We start from the raw sequence: 21,911 nt of genomic DNA on the forward strand, positions 1-21,911 counted from the left end.
AAAAAGCCAGCATCTTCCAGGCCAAGTAAAGCTTGTATCTCAATAAAATGAGCAAAAACACTGTACAGGCCATAATGGATAGAATTTATCTCAAAATTAGAAAATAGGTAGTAATAAACTGCTACTATCATCCATTATATTTTTTAAATTTAATTTGCGATATGCACTGCAAATAATGATTCTACGAGCGTTCGAAAAACGCAGCAGTAAAAGCTTTCCTCTTTTTAAGAAAGGTATCACCCAGCAGGATAGTGAGAAGGCACAAGGAGCAAATCTCAAAGACAGAGAGAGCAGTTTACTTGTGGAGGCCGGCTAGGCGGTGTGCTTATGAGAGGCGCGGGGCCCATCGCAGAGGCTGCGTTCAAGCTCCTTTCCCTTTCGTCCTGGTAAATTCGATCTCGTTCGGCTTCTGGCAGCTGCAAGAAGTTCTGCATAGCCCGAAGGTTTACCAGCAAGGACTGCGAGGCAGTCTTGGGATCCTCTTCCTTTCGGAGGATTTCTGAGAGCAAGCCCTGGAGGGAGGGGAAAAAAAAAAAAAAAATAAGCTGGAGAGTGAGCCTAAGTGAGCGCCTGGAGAACTGTGCCCTGCAAAGCCACTGCTTCTCAAGTCCTGTTTCTTCTTTCCACTGAGCTGAGAACAAGAGCAGCGAGTGCGGTATTCACTCCACATACATATAGATTAATGGCATTTTAGGTAGCAGAGAAGAAAGCCTCAGTTGTCCCCTTAATTTCATTGAGCATCTGCTTTATATACAACATAAACTGAATCTGCCTAATAGCTCTCCTTCCTTTTACTGGCTTAACTTGCCATGAAATCTTTCTCAGTCGACAATCAAAAGATGTTAAGAATAAGTGAAATATAGGTAATCCAGAGGCATGACACTGGGGGGTTCTCAGGCTTCCCAGACAAAACTGTGGGGGGAGTGAGAGAGAGACTGCGTAGTCTGGTCCTGATCGGGGCTGAACTACGACAATAGCCAACCTAAAAAAAAATGGCTTTCCACATTTCTAGCAACTTAAACAGCTCTTTGAAAGGAAGTGATATTTCACAACCAGTCTGAGACGATAAACTCACAATGTTCCTAAGTACTGCTTAACTGACTCGGGTCTGTATTTTGTATAAGTCAATATTTTATTTTGAGAGTTGTATATTTGAGTTTAACAAGTGAGGAAACTCACTGTTGGATGCTTCCTCTCCTCCTCCTTCCACCACTCCTATCCTCTCACCAGGACAACCCTACCCTTACCCAGTCCATCGCCTGGGCTATTTATTTGAGCACCTGCTGTGCAGGTCCCGTTTCCTAAGTCCATTTACCATTGCCATCCTTTGACCACTTTTTGAGTCCAGCAAGGACAGATAAAAGTGAGCACTGGGGAACAAGGGAAAACAACGCACAGGGCATCCCTAGCAGTGAGCCAAAGATGGGCAGACTGCAGACGATATCACGCTGTGAGTAGCTTGTACAGGCCACACCAGGTTACCTACGTAATCACTTCATCTTGGTTCTCAGCAATGGAGCAGGCCTGGCGGCCTGGGACATCTAATTACTCTGAAAGATGAAATATTTATGAACCTGAGAGTGCAACTAGAACTTCAGTGTCAACAGGTTCTTCAAATCTCCCCCCCATGCCAAATTCTCCTTTTAAACATGTCAGGCATACAAAATGCTTTACTGTCTTGAAGTAACAAGGTGGTGATAAGAAAACTAACTTTTGCAAAAGCAAACGTGAACTTCTTTTTAGAATAAATGCTGTTGCCATGCTGGGACAAGGAGAGGGTTGGTATGACATGCTTTTATCGCTAGCGTAACGAGGGAACGTGGATGTGATTTTAAAGAAGCAACAAAACCCAGTGTTCCTCTTCCTAAAGAACTGCCATAAGTTATTTGGAGTAACGGAGGGGTGAAGGGTGGTGGAGGAGGGAGGCAATAAAAGAGTTAAAACTGAGAGAGGCAATCCTGACTGAAGTTACCCATTCCTAAGGGAGTGCTACAGAAAGCTACTGCCCAAGCACCAGCTCCTGCCACTTCTGTAGGGAAGTCTGATACTCACAGCACCTACAGAAGTTGTCACCTCTCCCAAAGGTCCTATCCCATTGGGCAAAAGCACCCTATGAAGGTGCTGCAGCAGACTCACTCTGCTTAGGCAGAGTGAGAGCCCACCTTGTGTGGCTCTGAGCTCTACATCTGCCCCGTTGCCCCTCCATCTCTCAGGGACAATGAGGATGGAGGTGAAAACCTCTACACCAGGGCCAGTGTGGTCCTCATGGCCCTGTCTGTGCCTGCACACATAAGAGGGCAATGGGATGGAAAATACAGTGTTTCCAGCACTAAGCATGAAAAATACTTTGGACAAGGATTAAAAAAAATTAATAATACTGGCAGATGCTTTCTTACCAGTATTATTCATCCCTCCTATTTTCTTATATCCAGTCAGAAATTACTCAGAAGGCAAATAAATGAATTACAGACAAAAGTGGCATCTGGGTGGACTATAAGTTTTAAATTTTTTCTTAATGATTAGTCTAAAAAAAATTTACTTATTAGCAAATATGGGAATTACATTCTTGTCTACCAATTTTTTTCTATTTCTAAGAACTCAGACTCGCAGTTGCTATTGTTTGTCAGTGGTAGTGTAACACAACCCATCCTCCAAGGGAGGCAAAAAATTACTTTGTGTCACTGGAGACAAGGCAAATCTGTCTGCCGAGCACAGGATGTATAATGGAGGTGTAAACACATGCGATTTCTGACTGCCACTGTGCTGAAAACAACCGCACCAGGATTAAAAAGAAGAAAAACTAAACTCAAGTGGTATGATCACTGGCAGGTGAGGAGACTTCTTAGTAACAGCCAGCCCACTGTCAGACACAGGAAATGTCCTTGAAAAATACTTTAGCCCATAATAGAAAATATTTGCTCTTATAAGCCCTTGCTACACAGTGGGCAGCTAAAAAAAGCAGAAAAGGTTGTTTTTCTTGTATAACTTCCCCTCCTTCAGTGAAATAAGTAAACAAAGAAAACTGTTTTTTTTTTTATTTTTCCTGTGTTTGTCAGTACAACCATTGCTGCAGGACACCTCTTGGTAATTAGAAATGCCATTAAGTATTCATTCCCCTCTCCTTCCCCCATTACTACCATTACTCTTTGCTTGAGCTGGGAGCAGAGCAGAGCACACAGATGCAGAGAGAGGAGGGGAGATGAGAGAACAGGGAGAAGGCAAAAAGAAGGTGTTTACTTCTACGAGCTTTGAACCTAAAGGTCAGAACATGTGAAGAAATAACATGAAAAATAAGGTGTAGTACCAGGTGCAGGCAAAGTCTTACAACACAGTTTGCCTCCTTCAAATATTACTTCATCGCTACTGCTTAATTTTCTGAGCACAAAACTTCAGCTAAAGATTGTCAGACAAGATGTAAACTGGGAAAATCCTAGAAAGAAAACATCAGCTCTCACATCCTGCCCCACGCCGATGCGCAGAGATTTACTGCTCGTTTTACCAGGCTTGAACTGGTTTGCCAAGAGACAAGTCTTGGTGTGATCTCCTGGTACCGTACCTCAGGTTTCATAAAAGCTAAATGCTGTTTTGCCTAGAGATTATAAACACTGTTAGGCTCAGAGTCCTCTTCACTGTTCCTCCCTTGTATTCTTTTCGTACTGGAAATGGATTTTCTTAAAATGCTACCAGGTCCCATTGAATTAAAGGAAGTTTACATGTAATCACAAGTATAATTCATTACTAATTGCACAAAAATGTTCAATAAATATTATCAGGGCTTTCAAAAGCTAATTATGAATTCTTTAAAATGGAGATAAACCAAAGTGTCTGCCAATATGAACAAAAACACTGCCTGTCTGGCCCCCAGTTTGTCTCCTCTTTGAACGTAATCACAGATTCAAACAGATTTTATCAGCCTGATAGAACTTCAAAGCTCCCAGAAGAAAAACGCAATTTGCCCAAACCTCCCCGAAACACGCAGCACATCCCTGAACGCTATCCCCCTCCACTGCAGGGTGCTCCCATCCCGTGTCCAGGTGGAAGACGATTCCCAAACTCCACCCACAAGCCTGGATCCCCGCCAAGTCAGTTATAAGCAGACACATTTATCTGTGTCGCTTAGGAGCAAGAGGAGAGCTGTCATGATAGTGTAATAGCACCTTTTTACCTTTTATTCAATAGTGATATGGATAGTGTGCTTTTTCTTAAATTACACTACGAAGAATTATATGAATACAGTGGCAATTTCTGTTATACTTAAGCAGGCAAATTTCTCCCTACCACATAATTTACAGAACTCAAATTCAATAAAACATTACATGATGGTCCATTACTGTTATCAATTTTGAATAATCCATCTTCATTTTTCATTTTACTGGAAAATAAAGTGTGCCAAAGACAAAGTGGAAGAAAAAAAAAAGTGCCTGAGAAAGTGGTTTGCGTAAACTTAGATTTTGTTTTAAAATTACATGGAGTCGTTTACTGCATCCAAGTGCTCTCCCTCGAAATAGCAATTGCCCAGAATTAGCATGAGCACAGTCCTAAATACACAGAAGTTTTCACGTATGAGAAAAGGCATTATATATGAATGAAAGGCAATGAATCCTGGCAGCTAATATTTTAAACGAGCATGGGGGTGAAGGAGAAAGGAGAGGGAGAGAAAAGGTATCTGGCAGAAACACGGGGAAGTACTCAAAAACCTTGAGATTAAAAACTGTCACTGGTGGAAAGAAGAAAAATTACAATAGCGAGACATGGCAAAAGCAGCAAAAAGCACTCCCTCTCCTTTCATGAAGATGGAGCCCAGAGGTCACCTCCGTTCAGCAGCACCCGAGTTCACGCAGCAAATTTTATGCTTGAAAGTGTACACAAACAGAGACAGGCAGCCCCGAGTTACAGTTCCAACCACAACCATGACTAACATGATTCCTTGCTCGCGCAGCGCGTACACATCACCCTATCGTGCACCAGGTTAAAGCTACGCCTTCAAGTCAAATGTCAGCTTTGCCTGTGGGAAACCAAGCTTTCCGTTTCCTGACTCATGTTTACATGTACAAACGCAAGACAGACATGGCAGAGGAGTCTGTTTATTTGTTTAGGGCTCGAAGGTGGTTCAGCCCAAGGAACCCTGATGCTCCACTCCAGCTCTCTCTCTACAAACCACAGTAGAGAACCTCCCCGTTCAACTGCAAATTTGCAGGGGCAGGCTGAGGTGCTCTGCTGATGGGAGGCTGCAGCAGAGGCTGGCGTGGGGCACCGCACTTCGGGACAATGGCCCGATGCATCAGCATCGTCACCCTGCAGCAGCTTGGTGCCACCTGGACCAGCGAGATGATGGCAAATGCCATTTTCCGACCAGCAAAGTGCAGGAAAATACTGAACTTGCTCTTTCAAGACAGCAGAGGTGTCTGCGCAGTGCTCTGACATCAGGTGGAAAAAATATTGTTTATTCATTTGGTCAAATGGCAACTGAAACATAGGCAATTCGATTTACCAAAATTACCCTAGCAAACAGAGAGAGCAGGAGATGTGTTTGGTAGCCACACTTGAGATGAAACTTGGATCTGCTAGCACAAATCTTGATCAAGAAACTTTTCCACTGTGCAGTACAAAGCAGTGCTAACAGGCTTCAATCTGTTTCTTGGCAGCCAGGGAGCTGGAATTGCAACCGGTGAAGCACAAATAAAACTTCAGACCCCACTGAGCTCTGAATCCTTCCTAGAAGGACCACTGTGAAATTTCTTGTGGGGAGAGGTGCTCCATCTTCCAAAACCACTTCTGCTCCCTGTAACAACTGTCCTACTGGGGACACATAGATGCTAATTTTCATTCAAGTTACAGCTTTTTGGACTCCTCTTTGATTCAGCTTTGCAAAGTACATTCCTGAGAATGACACATTTTTGAAACTATCATTTTGAAGTTAAGGGTAAGGGGGAAGTTATCCAAGGAGAAACTAAGAACACTCTTTCAATTTTCTTAGGTACGGCTGAGGGTTTTTTTCTGACTTACAAATAGATGACAATAATAAAAAAAGACATCCAAGTTTTCAGAAGTAATTTTACCAAATTCTTTCCTTTGAGCTGGGAAGAAGCAGAAATATTTCTAGTCAACATTTTTGCCCCCAAATGAAAAATTCTTGAAAATTAGGGCCAAGTGTTGAATTACCACACCAAGCTGGTAGAATCCCTCCTTCCCACCCAAAAATGCCACCAAATTCTCTATTCATATTGTAAAGTAAAAGTCTGTAAAACAAGAGGTGCCAACATCTTCAGCCAATTCCACCAAAGTCCATTTTTGTTGTCAAAACATTAAGCTCAATTACTCTTAGTTTATAATTCACTTCCTTTCTTAACTTTTACACTGAAAACAAATCTCTCTTCTCATCTGAGACCGTATCTCAACATTAGGGTTTTTTTTACACAGAACTTCTAAACCCATTTCAGTGAGATCTTCTGCCTTTAGAAACTGATGGCATGATATGGTTCCTGGACACAACTCAAATATGCTTATGACAGTTTCAAAAATGTCAGTGGTAAGTCTGAGCTAGCTTTTTATCTCAGAAAACAGTAGATTAATTTAAACAAGCATTTTCACTTGCTTTAGCCACAAAAAAAAAAGACACAAAAGATATTACAAAAATATTAGAAAATAATATCTAAATACCATCAGTTATTAAACTGCTGTATCCTTGAATAACCTGAGATAAATTCTGAAGTACAACAAGCAAAACAAATCTAAACGCTTTCCTGTAAGAATCACAGGTATCTGTACCTGTATTTATACTTGGACATTAGCTGTTACTGCGGGTACAATTAACAATTTTCAGTTTTGCTAAGGTGAAACGTGCTTACAATAAACTCCTCGGGATTTCAATGGGACTCTGCTTCATATTAAAAGTATGCTGAGATATTTCTTGGCAACACTGAGGCTAATATTGCCTAGGCTCCTAGTATTTTTCCTTTCTGCTCCCTACGTTTGCCACAGTACATACCAAATACTGCAAAATGTTACATAGCTAACTGCAAACATTAATTTGACTAGCTAACTCCATTTGTAGGATATAGGGATACTACTCTGTGCTCTTTCAAGTAGATTTGGTTGAACAATTGTCAACAATATTTTGTATTTCTTCATGAGATTTGTTTTCAACGTTCATTTTGGGGTTTCCTCCCAGTTTTGGGTCACTTTGAACACATTTTACCAAACTGGTTAACCACAACATCTGTGGAAGAATTGAACTTTAAACAAATATTTAATAACGTTTGTAGTAAGGAAAATATATAGTTATCAGGAATCAGTATTTGCACTAGAAATCTGGTTCTACAGTTGCATTCATCACATCTCAAGAGTATCTTCCTATACTGTGTCATATAAATTCAATGTCCAGTCAGAACCAATTGTCCTTGTATTTCAGGTAACAAATATTGTCCATTCACAACCAATAGCAATCAAAAGTTATATGCAAAACTAGCTGATAAAAAAATAGAACTTACTTCAGAGTGGGTGGGAAGCTGAGAGAAAACTGCTTTTAGGCAAGTCTGAGAAAGAAGTAAATTTCTAATAAACTATTTATTTTCTGAATTATTTGCTCGACTTTTTGCCCAGGTAAGACGACAGCTGCAAACCACAGTAAGTTGAAGCTACTGTTATTATTTAAATACTTTATAGTATCAATAGTTGAAGTATTAAACATTGTATCAAACAAAACACTATGTCACTTATTTGTCAATATAACAATTGACACTACCTGAATCTAACTTAGGTAAGTAATCCTTGAATGAGTTCATGTATGCCATGAAATCGGTACGAAGACCCAGATCTTGAAAATCTCTGCTGTTAAGAGGAAAGACACACATAGACAGAGCTGTTCAGAGAACTCACACCAAGATTCTACTTTCTTTTAGCTAAAGGAGGGTGTAAAAATTTTTAAGGCAATAATAATTCAGAACAATTACAAATGACATGCTGATTCAAAGCTGGTACCAGTGCATTTGAAATAGAATTTTTATTCTCTAAGCTATACAGGGAGAAACATCAACATTTCAAGAGAAGTCCAAATTATTTTTTTCTACTATATTCTACAATGGACAAATACTTGTTCCTTAAATTTAAAAATGTGGAATCAAAGCAAATTTATCTATGGCTTTTTTAAGTATTCCCTTTTAAAAAAATTTCTATTTTATTTTCTATTAAAACAGACTTCCAAAATTCTGAGATGTTATTATTCGCATTGGATATACTGACATTTCTTCCATAATTTCTGCTTGATTAAATTCCATGCAACATGGCATTACGTTAAATTCATAGAGCAGAATAAATTATAACAGGGTTAGCTTCTAAAACAGGTGTAAAAAATAACACATTTTAGTGTTACTTATCAGCTTTGCTAGGGCTAGTTTTTTATGCATTTAAGAGCTGAAGTATATGTTCTGATGTGGACATCGATAATCTCAACAACTACTGTTTTTCAAACAAACTACAAAAATACATGAAAAGACTAGATGACCTAAAAATAAAGCTTTTCTTTTTTAATCTTTTCAAAAACCTCAAAAGATGTTATTATGTCTTTCACTAGAAAATAATAAAAATAAATGCAAACAAGAATGAAAGACCATCTCAGGTACACCTGTGAAAGAAGACAGGTTGTTCAGTGCATGCATGTGGTCAGTACATTTGCAACGCAAAAGGCAATCTGTTGGGTGACTTTGTGAACGCTTCTGCATAAAGCTGCTCACGTCCTTTCCAGGGAAGTTTAGGTTTAAGATAAACCATTGCAACTGGAGAGGAACCAAGGCGTCTGTAAGAGTGGTATTGCCACAAACCAATCACTGAAGATTTCTGTACCACATCAACATGGACACTGGTCCTGCAAGGAAGAGCGGCTCCTTCACAGTGGCAAGGCAGAAATGAGGAGAGAGACTTAAAAGGTGATAATTACTAAATACCGAGAGAAAGAAGGGACACACAGATTTAAAATAAAAGACAAAAAAGATGACTGACCTGAGTTCGGTTAAAAGCCACACGTGCAAATACTGCCTGTGAGATTCCTGCTCGTTTCAGTTCATCACGGACCCACTGGTAGATTTCGGAAGACACCTCTGTGTTTGTTGAGACCTGCTGCTCCAACGGCTTGTTCATGGATCTACTGACAGGAGGAGGGTGGTTCAAGTACTGTTGGTTTAAGGACTGCTGGGCTAGAAGTCTGTTCACTGCATACTGCTGGTTCAGCAACTGGGCCATTACCAGCTGCTGATTTACCAGCTGAGGGCTAATGGGAGTAGATACAAGTCCAGGGTGCAGGTTTGGAAGCGGGGTCCGAACTGATGGTTGACTACCATGAGAAAGCTGAACAGGGGATGGAGGCTGTTCGGCTGTGTTCCCTGGGACCGGCTGCTGACCGAAGTTGACATGGTTGGCACCTTGCTGCGATAGTTCAGAAAGGCTATCCATCTCAACTACGGTGGAAAAGAAACATTAAAAAAGCCAACATCAGACTGAAAATCACAAACCTCACGCTCCTCACAAGATGTGCTAATAAAAATAAACGTTAAATGGTGCATTCAGGTTCAAGTTTTCTGTACACTCCAGTCTAGATTGGCAGGCCCATAACATCACTGTTGTGGCTATTTGCCTTCAAAATGTACATGGCAATAACAGTATAGTGAATATTTCTTTAAAAAAACATCCAACAAGCTGCCCATCATCATCACTGGGCCCTTGGAGGAATCATCAGAACACCAGAGGCAAAACCACGGGCTGGAAACCATATATGACAAACTTCCTGAGAGTTTTGCAAACGTGCAATGCAACCGAATCATAAGCGTGTGGCTGCAGGGGGCATCCCTGCAGCAATGGATGCGGGGGACTTCAGACACAGCAGCAAGCAACTAGAGAGGGGGCAAAGATGAGAGACGGGAAACCACTCTTCTGCACTGCAGAAGATATGGGTGAAAAGCTAAGTGCATCTGTGCAAAGGGTGTGGAGGGCTGTTACAGGAAAGCACACCCGGACCAGAGAGAGAAGCCCCCGGTGACTGGTTTTGCTCCTCCCATGGTGTCTCCGCCATGACATTTGCAGATCCCAGCCACTGGCAATCTGTAACAAGCAGGGTGAGGTGTGGACCTCCCCACGCTCTGCTGATTTCTAGATGCTGCATCAATTGTATGGGACTGCTAGGAACTAGTATAATTTATGTAAATTACACAGATGGGCTGCTTATCTTGCAACCATGTATGCATGGTTTTTTTTAGTGACTTGCAACATGGTTGAATTTTTTTTCGTATATTAACTCATCTGCCTTGACACACCCTCCTTTTTAATTAACCACACAGTTTTTTAAACTACAAGAGTTCTTCCAGCTCCCCTCTCGTGCATGATAAGACAATAGAAAATAACTATGGGCTGATGCAAAGGAGTCTCCTTCTTATCAATGTGTGTCACTTTTTCATTTTAAATAATCTCAGTTCTAGAGCTTTAGCAATGCTGGTCTGGAAATAGCCTTAAGAAAATACACTTTATTTAAAAAACAATACTCCAGTACCTTCACAGAAGTGTTATAGCACTTTTTTGTTACACTAGTAAAGCTTTTTTTTTTTTTTTTTTTTTTTTTTTTAAAGACAGTGTCAGCTTTTCATAGTAATTATGATCCTCACTAACAGTCATTCAGTACAAGACCACCTTTTCCTCTGCTGGGATGAGAGCTGGAAGAAGAAATTGGCACATGGATTCCCACCCGCAGCCCTGCCTTCCCCGCTCTGTCCTATCATGGGCAGAAATTTATAAAATATGAAGCAAGCTGGTTGCTCTGCAGAGAGGTCTGGTGCCCACAGCCTGAATCAGTCCCTCAGCAGAGCACCCACTGCTCCTCATCCGTGTGGATTTGGGGGCAATGCTGCCTCTCCCCCCAAACACTGGGTTACACAGGAATAGACACACACGTGTGTTTCCTATGCACTGGCTTCACTGTCCCCAAATGAATGGATGGTGAACCTATCTTTGCAGGTCATCCAAGGTAAATTTTGCAGGGGTTGCCCCACACAAGTGCGCTGCAGCAATGGAGGTGGGAGAGGATGCTGCGAAAAGGTCACTCGCTCATGCAGGTCCTGTGCTGCTTCGCACACGGACCACCTGAAACCAAGTGAAGTCTTACCGCCGACTTCAGTGGTCTCAGAACAAGGGTTTGGCATTGTACAGCAGGTACAAAGTAGATAAAGGAAAGAAGCTGCCTTTTATCACTAGCAGAAAGTAGAGATCAACCCAAGTGGGCCATTCACTTGGAATAGTAATTCAAGCAATTATCACAAAAGTGATGCATTGTCTTCATTACAGCCTTAAGCTATAAAAGGCAAGGAACCCGTTTTGGTAGATGAATGATTTTGCTTCAAATACGGAAAGCTAAATCAAGCTCAAAATTCAATCCAAATTGAGGTCGCATTTCTTCATTCTGTTGAAAACTATCTAGAATTTTTCTGATAGAAAGTGTTCAAAATTATCTTACAAGTTTAAGAAATAGTTTTTAAATGGGACAATACAGAAAGATAAAAGGTATTAGAGGGTTAATACGTCCCAACGCTGGATTTTTTTTCTCCAGTAATTTACTTGTGCTTACTATAACAAGCAAACAATTGCCACAACAACTATTTGTTAAAATGAATTGACATCATGGTCCCAAAGTTAGAGAAATATATGAATTTATAAAATCATAGCATTCTTGCTGGAAGGCAGTGATAGTTATAGAAGCCTGTTTCTTTAAATATACATTAGCTAGACCAAGAAAAAATACATACATTTAAAAAATCCGTTCGTCACAGTTCCAGGAATAGATTTTTTAAAGAATTATTCTGGGTGGTAGAAGATCTCTAGATTTACAGAATGACAGCTTTAGATCTCTGGCAACCCAAGTCAGTTTGGCTGTTTCAATAGCAAATATTTATTTAAATGAATTCTTTCACTATATATGTACTTTCTACATCTACTCATCAAAAGCATCCTAAACTTACTGTGAAGGGACCTGGCTTCTTATATGACTGTGACAGACCTCAGCATGACACGTCATGGTATGTATCCACCATCATGGCTTTTTTTTTCTTTTTTTTCTTTTTTTTTTTTTGCTTACCCATCATATCTTTTGCCTTCTTGAAATGTTTATACCACCTTCCAAATTCCTGACATTTTGCTGCTGAGACATTTGCATAGTAAGTGCTGTTCACAATGGAAGAAATCATACTCTGTGTGAAAAGGGGAGAAGAAAAAAAAATCTGTAATATAGAGCAGTAGAAGTCAAAGTACAAATTATTTCAATCGTTGAAACCATTATATTTTTAGAGTTTGAGAACCACATTGCATTTTTAATCCTATTGTCCAAAGCCTTTTAAAAAAACTCATTAATTGAGCATAAAACCAAATCAAAGTATATAGTAAATGGGAACAAAAAAAGCAGATGTACTAAAGGAAGAACAAAGTTATTGACCAAGAATCATCAGGCAATGGGATGGGCTCTAGATAGAAGATGTTAATCTTGGAAGTGAATTTTGTTCGTGCTATTTCTGCCTTTGAATTTGACTGCCCCTTATGTACCCACACAAGTTTACAGGCACACAAATCCTACGCTGACTCCAGAAAAGCAAGTGATACCTCAAGCTACCCATGCCCATTCCCTTTGTGCCACTTCTTACAGGGCAGACCCCATAAAATCATAGGATGAAAGTTTATCTGAATGATCTATTAGTAGGATAAAATACAGAGATTTATAGTAGAACAAAATATGTATGTAACAACACAAAACAAACCCAGACTTGCTTTTCCTAAACAAGGTGTTTTAAGTGACTCACAGAAACACTTATGAAAAGCTCTTATTGCCATGTCTAATTCTGTAACTGAATAATAGCTGTAAAATAGACCAAAGGATGATAGAGATTATTTTTTCTCAAAGGTTCTCGAGATATCAGATAGCTACAGTGAGAAATTTACCTTCTGCTCAGTTTTGACCAATTTTAAAATAGTGGAATTTACAATGCATAAAACTTTCAGTTCCAGTACAGTCTTTTACAAAATCAATTAAGACTTGCAAAATGAGATAATGCTCCAACTTGAAAATTATACTCAGTATATGATGTATGAACAACAAAATTAGCAAATGCAATTCCAATAGACTGAACCTTGTTACCGTTTAGATTTCTATGTGGAAAGTAGTTATGTTTAGCTTAACTACAGAAATTGTCCAGCATATGGAGAAAACAACAGCAGTCAAGCTGACAAAGCCCTGATTATTACGTTTCTTCCCTATTCAGCCTGTAAGATTTAGCTGTATTTGTGCTGTCATAAAGTCGATGTACGGCATCAACCCTTTGTTACACAAACGGCAATAACCACTGGAAGACAGAGTTTGGAGTAAAAACGCAATAAATACTACTCTAAGTCTTCTTTTATCAGGCTGGTTCAGGTTCTGAGTAAAAGTACCTGGATTATTGATCTCAGTGAAGTTTATTAGAACCATTTTCCAACGTATTACTCAGTAACATGCTATTTGTGGAGGCTCCGAACTGCTAGAGCGAGGCAGTGTTATTTATGCCAAATGTGGATACCCTCTACTCACCAGGCAGCTATTTTAATATTTCTCTGAATCACCCAAATTCTTACCACTCCTTGATACTAATCCCACATTTCTGAAATTAGCTAGAAGCCTTTTGTCAGTGATATAAAAGGAGAGTGAAATCTTAATAGGCTACGGCAACTATAGTCTGACTGACCCGAACCAAGCTCAGCTGAACCCAATTTCAATTTCCGATGTAATAGCACTACCACTAATGTTTAATACTTACAAAATTATTGTTTAAGCTCTTTTACAGATTAAATCATTTTAAATATGGGCAGGTGATAGATAAGTTGCGGTTTAAAAAGTCCTCTGAATCTCAACTGGCAAATTGTACGAATGCAGAGTTACTGTACATGCAACACTTGAAGATCTGCATGTGCAAAGTGGAGAACTGCAGACATCACAGGCCGCTTTCCCATACTAGCTTGTGCATATTTTGTGGATGTCACTTAGTTTTCTCCCATTTTACTTTGCACCTTTCAGATATCTTCTGCCCAAATAACTTTAGTAAGCAGAAAAAACATCTATGTTAACAATACTTTTAGTAAATCACCCATTACTGATGAGGATTTTGTCTAGGATTTCCTAGTCCTCCTTTCCATGTCATTTTACAAAGAAGATATGCCAATGACATGGCAGTTTGTGACATCCCTTGCTTCTTCTGGAATAAATTTAATGCCGTTAATTTATTTTACAATCAAATAGGGGACTGGTCTGTTTAAATAACACAGCTAGGAACGTTAGCTTCTTTGACACAATGTGAATTTCAGGCTCTGATGGCTAATATTGGGATTTTACTCTAGCTCTTCAAAGCAGATAAGAAAACCCCACAGACACTATCAACACATTTTCAAATGAAAATTATCCTGCTTTTTCTTCAAGAACACTTCATGCAAACATTGAAGTGATATTACCTACACTAAGAATCCTCATCAGGAGGAATCAATGATTTATTTACTAATTCACTGAAGGCAAAATTTTACAAGCCAGATAAAATATTACTACCTTGTTAACTCAGAAAATAACTTGACAACATTGAATTTCATTGTTTCTATGCTTTATTTATTATGTTGTCATCAAACCTGCAGTCATGTCAGCACAGAGAGATGCACTTTGCTATAGAAATTCCTACGTAATTCCTACTGCTGTAGAATTCCTATATGTTTTAATGGCAATTCACAAATACAAATGCCCACTACGCTTAGGACCTAAAACTGAAGGTTAACCCTATGAGTTAGTGGTCTTCAGAGATCCATGATCTAGACTGGAAGCATAGTAAAGTTTTTCTTATTTCCTGGGCCATTACATGTGAGGAGCTTGCAATGTCTTGGGTTATACTTATCAATAATAATTACAAAAAAAATTCTTGTCTTTGAAGCACATCATATTCAGGTACATAGGCATGTCTTATCTGTGAGGCACAGAGGCAGATACTTTCCATGTACAAGGAAAATAAATATAAATATATCATACAAATACCAGGCATATTCAATGCATCACATTCATCACTCATAATCTGATTTATTTTTCACGTGTCACAAAGAAAATTGATAGAACGCAAAAACCAGTCACAGATCCGCAGTCTTAACCTACCTCCTAGATGCCTGTCCTTGAAAGTAAATTGCAAGACTTCTAGATCCCAAATGTCCCTTTTTCCTCTCTCTCCATCCCTACCCCCCTCAACCACATCACCTGCAATCCTGTTCCAAGAATCAGAAGATCTCATCTGAAATGGTGCCACCTTCACAGAAATCCCACTATTCTGGAATGATACCATCTGCTGCAGCCCAAGTGCTCTTTTTTAGCCAAATAAGTTAATTATCATTAGGCATCCAACAACTGTGTGGAGGGAGGGGTAGAATTTGTTCTGAAGTTCAGCTGAGGTTCACCCAGTGTAGTCTGAACTAAATCCCATTCTCTCAGGAAGATTAAATACCATAGATTTGAAAACCAGACACCATCATTCCTCAAAGAAGTTGGGGAACTCTCTGGGGAAATACCTTAAATCTCAACCAGCACTCTCTTCATATGCCCATCAAATAAAACCTGACAAAACGGCAGCATCAGACATATTGCGTATTGTGCCAGCATCGAATGCGAGGTGCGTCCTGCAAGACACAGGAAGGACCTGCGCCCTTCATGCCACCGCTGCAGGTGCTACAAGGGAGGCATTTCTGAGTCATCGCCTCAAACACTGCTCTCCAACCAGGTGAAGTATTGTTCGACCATCGTTAAAAGTATACTGTTGTCCTTTTTGCAAAACAACAAAAACAATGTTAATCAGGTTAATTCAATCATCTAAACCAAAACTGTTCATGCTTTTCTGCCAAATCAACCAACCACAGCAAAATCTGTTATCAGTGATTGCTCAGCTTCCAGTCAAAAAAGCTTTTAACCCCCACAGTCCCAAAACTTCCCCTAAATAACCTTAAAACTATTTTTATATAGGCAGAATGAGGTTGTTTTCATGCCTCATGAAGGGGCAGTTGGGCTGCAGTATTTGCACAGAATAAATACATACGAACAGACTTAGCAGAGAGCTACATACACAGCAGCTTCCTAAAACAACTCTGCTGAATCGGGTGTCCGGGATTCCTTTGCAAATGAAACATTTCCCTCAAAAGGAGCACTGTAACCAAAACTTATTTGGGCCTTCCAGGTTGTTTAACTAGGAAAAAAAAAAAAATATCCAAGCTTTTTGCAACTCATTCATCGGTGTTTAAAGCTCCAAGCCTGCTCAGTGGAAGGGGCAAGGGCTGCAACAACTTATTTACACAATTATCTAAATACGATTAAACAGCTGATGGACAAATATTAAACTGGAAAATGTATAGTCATTTCAGCTTAATGTAATCCTCTTTCTGTAAACACCCAAGATGATTTTTTTTCAACCAGAACAGTCCTGACATCTCATAAGCCTAAGGGTGAATAGCAAGAGATTGTTTTTGATAGTTATAAATATTCAAAAGACATGCAGACCATCTGCTTTCATAATACAGGTAAAGCAAGACTGAAATGGTGACTGCTGTATAAAAATGGTTCTTTTAACAAAGTCTTCCTCTCCTCGAAAACTATAAAGACAGATGTCAAAAACTGTTTACACAGGGTAATCAGGAGCGTGCAAAATGTAATATTCCTTTTACACACAGTGCTTGCTAAAGAGATTTTTTTTTTCTTTTTCTTCCCATCTGTGTGTTGCAACACATTTCTACAAGTTAAAAACATTTTTTCAAACAGAGATCTCATGAATACCCAAAAACATGCTATCTGGTTTCTGAATGCTAATTAATTTCAACTAAGGAATCTTATTTTTTTTTTCTGTAGGAAGGAATGCATGCTTTCGAAATGGAGTACTTTAACAATAACAGACACTGAAAACAGAACACCCCACAAGTTTAATTTTGCACTAGTTTGACACTGGCTATTTCCACAACTGTTTTACATTCAAACGCGCATCTGCTAAATCTGGCTATAAGACTAAATAGGAACTATTCTCTCCCTTTTCAAATTAGATTTTATTTATGTTTTACTATTTATCAAGATTTTCAGTACAAAGCCTTGTAACAACATAATGGTTTTGTCAAGTGGTAAGTAGAAGATACCTCATCTTCAAGCAAATATGAACAGTGCTGCCCATAAACCCTACAGTCAATTTTCAGAGCTGAAACACTAATCTTGACAGTAACCTTTTAATGTATTATATTAATGGCACAGAGGCGTTAAGCACCTTTTTTATAATTCTCAATAAAATGAACATTTACTGAACAATCTGTCAAACTACTGGCTCCATTTTTTAAAGCCAAACTTTTAAGGCTCTATTCTATTTTCTTTTCCATAAATCCTCCACTTTACACCCCTAGACACAGGGTAGCATGTTCCAATGCTGCAACTCTAACATGCCTTTTAAAAAAAAAGAATTAAAAAAAAAAAAAAGAAAAGAGAAAAGCTATGAGCCTTTGTCCCTAGACCTAATTTGAATAGTGATAAAGTTGTGGAATAGAACAGAACTTAAAGATTTGGGAGTGGGGGGCAGGGAGAGATCTTTTCATAAAGGACAGAGGAACTTTGTTTCCCTGATCCTAGCCACTATCAGTGGGGTTTTGTTTGCGTAGAAACCACAAGCATCAGTTTTAATACAAGCCGAACTCTTAGAAGTGCTTATTTCTCAGGAGGCTCTACGTTAACATTTTTCAAATGAGAAGAGAACATTCAAGCCCCAACCGGATAACACAAGATTATCCCCATATCAAAAGATTTTAGCCTGCCTGAGCCTACGCCAGCCCACGTACTGCAAAAACCCAACCAGGGCAAAATGTTGTTCCTAGTGTTCTGGTATGGCAGAGAATTATCATCTGTCACTCCGAATAAAAACAGACCAAATATATCCAGCCACTAGCTGTTTTTTGGACAAGGAATCATGAAATGGACAGTTTAATTGCATATGAAGAATTATGTTAAATTCCTTGGTCCATTACCTTGAACTGTAGCAAGTAATGCAGTAGAATTTGTCGTCATATGCCCTATAAACACATAGGATAAGGGAAAAAATCTGCAGATGGACAGAGAAGAAAAAAAAACTTTTGTTTGTGCCTTTGGCATTGCACTTGGATGGCTATCTGACCTCCATACGGTTGCCAGGGTCAGAAGAAGTACGGATCTGCATGGCAAATGCTGGTCATATAAGCTAAACCCACCTAAAGGCAGATTTAAAATGACGGTGCAAGCTTTTCTTCCAATATATGAGCATGTATTTCCTCCTTTCTCCTGTCTCTCTATAGCCTAAATTAACTCCTCCTTTTCTGCTGTATGTTGTCTTTAAGGATTATAAAGGTACATATTAACGTAAAGCTGCATTGAATGTAACGAGGGAAGATATAAACCAAAAATAACTCTATATATTTATATATGTATAGAAATATACCCACACATGAGAAGAATTTGAAAATCAGAAATAAGGATTCAGCATCTGAAGGAACTGATCCTTGCACTATTTTTACCATTGTGTAATGTAAATTCCCAGTTGCTGCATGACAGAGCAGCATTCTCTCCATGTTTTCCGAGCATCTCCCACTGATGGATATAAATAAAGCTCAAATAAAAAGCTGCTTCCCAAGACACTAGTCTTATATCTACAAAGGTTAAAAGCTTAAAAGAGAGAAAGATAGGTAGGTGGGAAATATTAATTCAGATTTGAAGAACTTCGTAACTGCTTTACAAGCTTTATGGCATAGTGCCTTAGACTTAAAAAAAAGGAAAGGAAAAGAAGTCACAACCTGAGCCTATAAAAGATAAGGAGACAGAAGACATTTTTGTCTTCATTGTCTGATGTCCGACATGAATCTTTTTAAGAATTCTGATTTATACCACACACTATTTGTGAATGGCAGGTACTTATAAGTAATGGCTAAACGCTTCCTAAAGTCAACCTGGATAAAACATAAAATGTAAAATAACCAATATTTAATAAGTTAATTCTTAGTTTACTTCAAGGAATGAAAGTTGTCCTATATTTTGATTCTGCAACTGCCTTTGCCAGAAAAGCTCTGAAACCAGATTGGTTCACAGGTAAGGAAGGTACTATCCATTTTAACTAGGAATCTGCTTGAAAAAGCTGTTAGGAAGTAACTAGATTGCACTGCTTTTTTAGCTTGAATTAGGAATACACGTTTTCAGGGACTCTCATCGCTCCTACTTCAGTGCCCATCACAAAGCCATCTTGGGTCACACAGGCAGAATTTCTGCTGGATGAAGCCAAACACAGAAGCTGTGCTCCACCCGTGCCTGGACTTCAAATCCATGGGACCAGAGCTGAGCTTCTCCAGGGTAAGCTACATCCCTCCTTCTCAGTCCGATAATGTAGAGACAAGGTCCTCAGCCCCAACCATTTCCCTCTCCAGGCTGCTGCTCCTACGCTAGGCAACGCACTATATGAAACCAGTGTGCCTACGCTCACCTCTTCTCCTTGGGACACAAGGAACAAGACTAGAGGAAGCTGGAGCCCAGGAGGACAATCCAGATCATGCACAATGGATTTGGACAGGGCAAACCAGCATTTCTTGTACAGGAAAATGGTTGGGGTAGGTGAGGCCTTGAAGATCTCACAGACTGGTCTGGTGAAAATCTGGTATAAGAGACACCTTCAGCCTTCCTCACAGGTGGAGTGCTTTTATTTTCAAGCACTCTGTTCTAGCCAGGTCAGAATGCTTCTAACTTGTTTCTTATCTGGAAATGCTAATCCTAATGCACATGCTTCCAAATGCTATCCTAATGCAAATGCTCTGTGTGAGAGGGAACACTTTAGATGTATTAATGCATTAATACAAATGCAGCTTCAGGCACATAAAACTTTTCCACATAAATGAAGTACATACGTTGAATGAAGTATATATGTTGCCAATTGTTCTATCTTCATCCAACTGCAATGGTTGTTTTCCACTACAGTTTTTGCAAAAGGCTCTTCAAAATTGCTTAGCATTATCCACCACGTTAAGGAAGATTTCCTTGCTGGGAAATAGGACATAATTTTCAGCAAGTCTCTTCTCGGATTCCACTGTTCTGCTAGGCAAAGCATCAGATGTCTGGCATGAAGTTGAGCCCTAAGGCACAATGTCCAGACAAGAAGTCATCAGACTCAGTAGCACTAACAGTTGTCTTGCTGAATTTCTTTTGGTGTTTAGGATAAACCCTTTCTTTGATCTCGCTTCCTACACAAGTTTTTGCAGATTTTTAAACCAAAAGGGACAATTTTGAGCATCTGTTTGGACTCTACATAAAAAGACATCCTGGAAGTTCACCTAGCAATTTCTGAACTTAGCCAAGTTACCTGTGACTGAGCTAGAGCAAACATCTGATCTTGATCTGAAGACTCCTTGTGCTGGATCTTTCACCACATCCCATGGTAATCTCTGATACTTTTTTTTTTTTTTAACTGTATGACAAACTTTTAGTTTGAACTTCATTGATTTCCGCTCCCAGTCAGTGCACCTCTCATGCCTCTGATCGCTTGCTTAAACACCACTCTAGTGCCAAATGTAACATCCTCTGCCTATCCTTTGCTAAAATGGTTCTGTCAGATCTATTGTTTCAGGCCACGTGCCTCTTTATGTACCACCTGTACCTCTGATTAAGAATAATCATACAGACCCAGATTCTATTAGGACATTTAGGCTGCTAAAATCACATGAACAAACTTCTTTCTGTCCTAAGAAAAATATTAAAATTTGCTAGCAGAAAAAGGAGTTACAGCATGACACTTGCTATGAATTCTTAACTTCTGCTAAGGAAAATCCTAAGAAGCTAAAATTTTAAGCAGCTATGTTAGGCAAGTTACTAGTTTCTCCTCTGTGTTCCTGCCTTTCACTGACAAGAGTTTGTGAAAAGTATAGATGCTCTGAAGAATTCAAGAAAAGATGCAAAGCTCAGTGAAAGTATCTCAAAAGAGAAATGTTCCAGCTAGCTTTCCATATGGAATATGCACATGCACTTTGAGGGTCTATTTATTCAAAAATTGTTCTTTGTTATCCCTCATATTTAAATAAACAAATCAATAAATAAAATGTAGCTAGATGAGGTTAAGCACACAAAGCCCCTCCTTACAAAAAAGTGCAGAACAGGGAGCAGAGCTTTAAGAGCTTGGGGGCATACTAGCTGGTAAGTATATTTTGGTGGGATTTTATTGCAATACATATATATATACATGCATGTATATAAACATATATTTTAAAAAAACCCAACACAATTCTGAGAGAGCCTAGATACACTGATTCAAATGCAAACATACTTGTTAAATATTTGGGAGCTGAAATCTCCTCTCTGCCTCTAGAAAGGCTGTTGACATCAACATCCTTCACATGTGCCTCTGTTTTTCATCATCACAAAACACATCCTTTCTCCATAAGAGTTTACTAAAATGTATCAAATCTTTTGGAAAGGCGGCAAAGCCAGGCACAGGTTATGCTTTAGCACAGTTTCCCCCTCTCTTCTGGCGCAAGCTTACCAAAGAACTGCAACTCTCATCGTAGGAAGTCTTAGTACTTAAAAAACAAAATAAAAATAATTAAGAAACAAGTGCATATGAGGAGAATCCCCCATCTTCCCCCCTGGGGAAAAGAAGTTTTCCCTTTTGAGGAGTTTATTCCATGGCTTGGAGTGAGGCAGGTCTGAGGTTGCTGCTCTCCTGAAAAATCTGCCTTCTGCTCACTGCAGTGAGGCACCCGGAGAGTCTGATACTATGTATGCTGTCCAAGGAAAGAGAGACAAAGCTCACCCTCACTTTAGGTTTTCTTACCATGTTTCTTGGAAATAAAAATGAAGAACTTAA

At 39.3% G+C, this 21,911-nt stretch overlaps 1 protein-coding gene across 6 annotated transcripts in view; it reads right to left on the reverse strand.

Annotated features, from left to right (window-relative positions):
• SATB1 (SATB homeobox 1) overlaps window positions 1-21,911 on the reverse strand; it is a 93,669-nt gene that overhangs the window by 35,515 nt on the left and 36,243 nt on the right. For all 6 annotated transcript variants that reach the window (XM_086742642.1, XM_086742640.1, XM_086742641.1 and 3 more), the window contains 3 exons: window positions 12,113-12,224; window positions 8,998-9,452; window positions 300-512 (listed from right to left, as the gene is read on the reverse strand). In XM_086742642.1, the coding sequence (XP_086598768.1) occupies window positions 300-512; window positions 8,998-9,452; window positions 12,113-12,224 (780 nt within the window). The remainder of the gene's footprint in view (window positions 1-299; window positions 513-8,997; window positions 9,453-12,112; window positions 12,225-21,911) is intronic.

This window comes from Chlamydotis macqueenii, chromosome 2 (assembly GCF_036417535.1).
Source record: "Chlamydotis macqueenii isolate bChlMac1 chromosome 2, bChlMac1.mat, whole genome shotgun sequence".
In the NCBI taxonomy this organism is placed as follows: Eukaryota; Metazoa; Chordata; class Aves; order Otidiformes; family Otididae; genus Chlamydotis; species Chlamydotis macqueenii.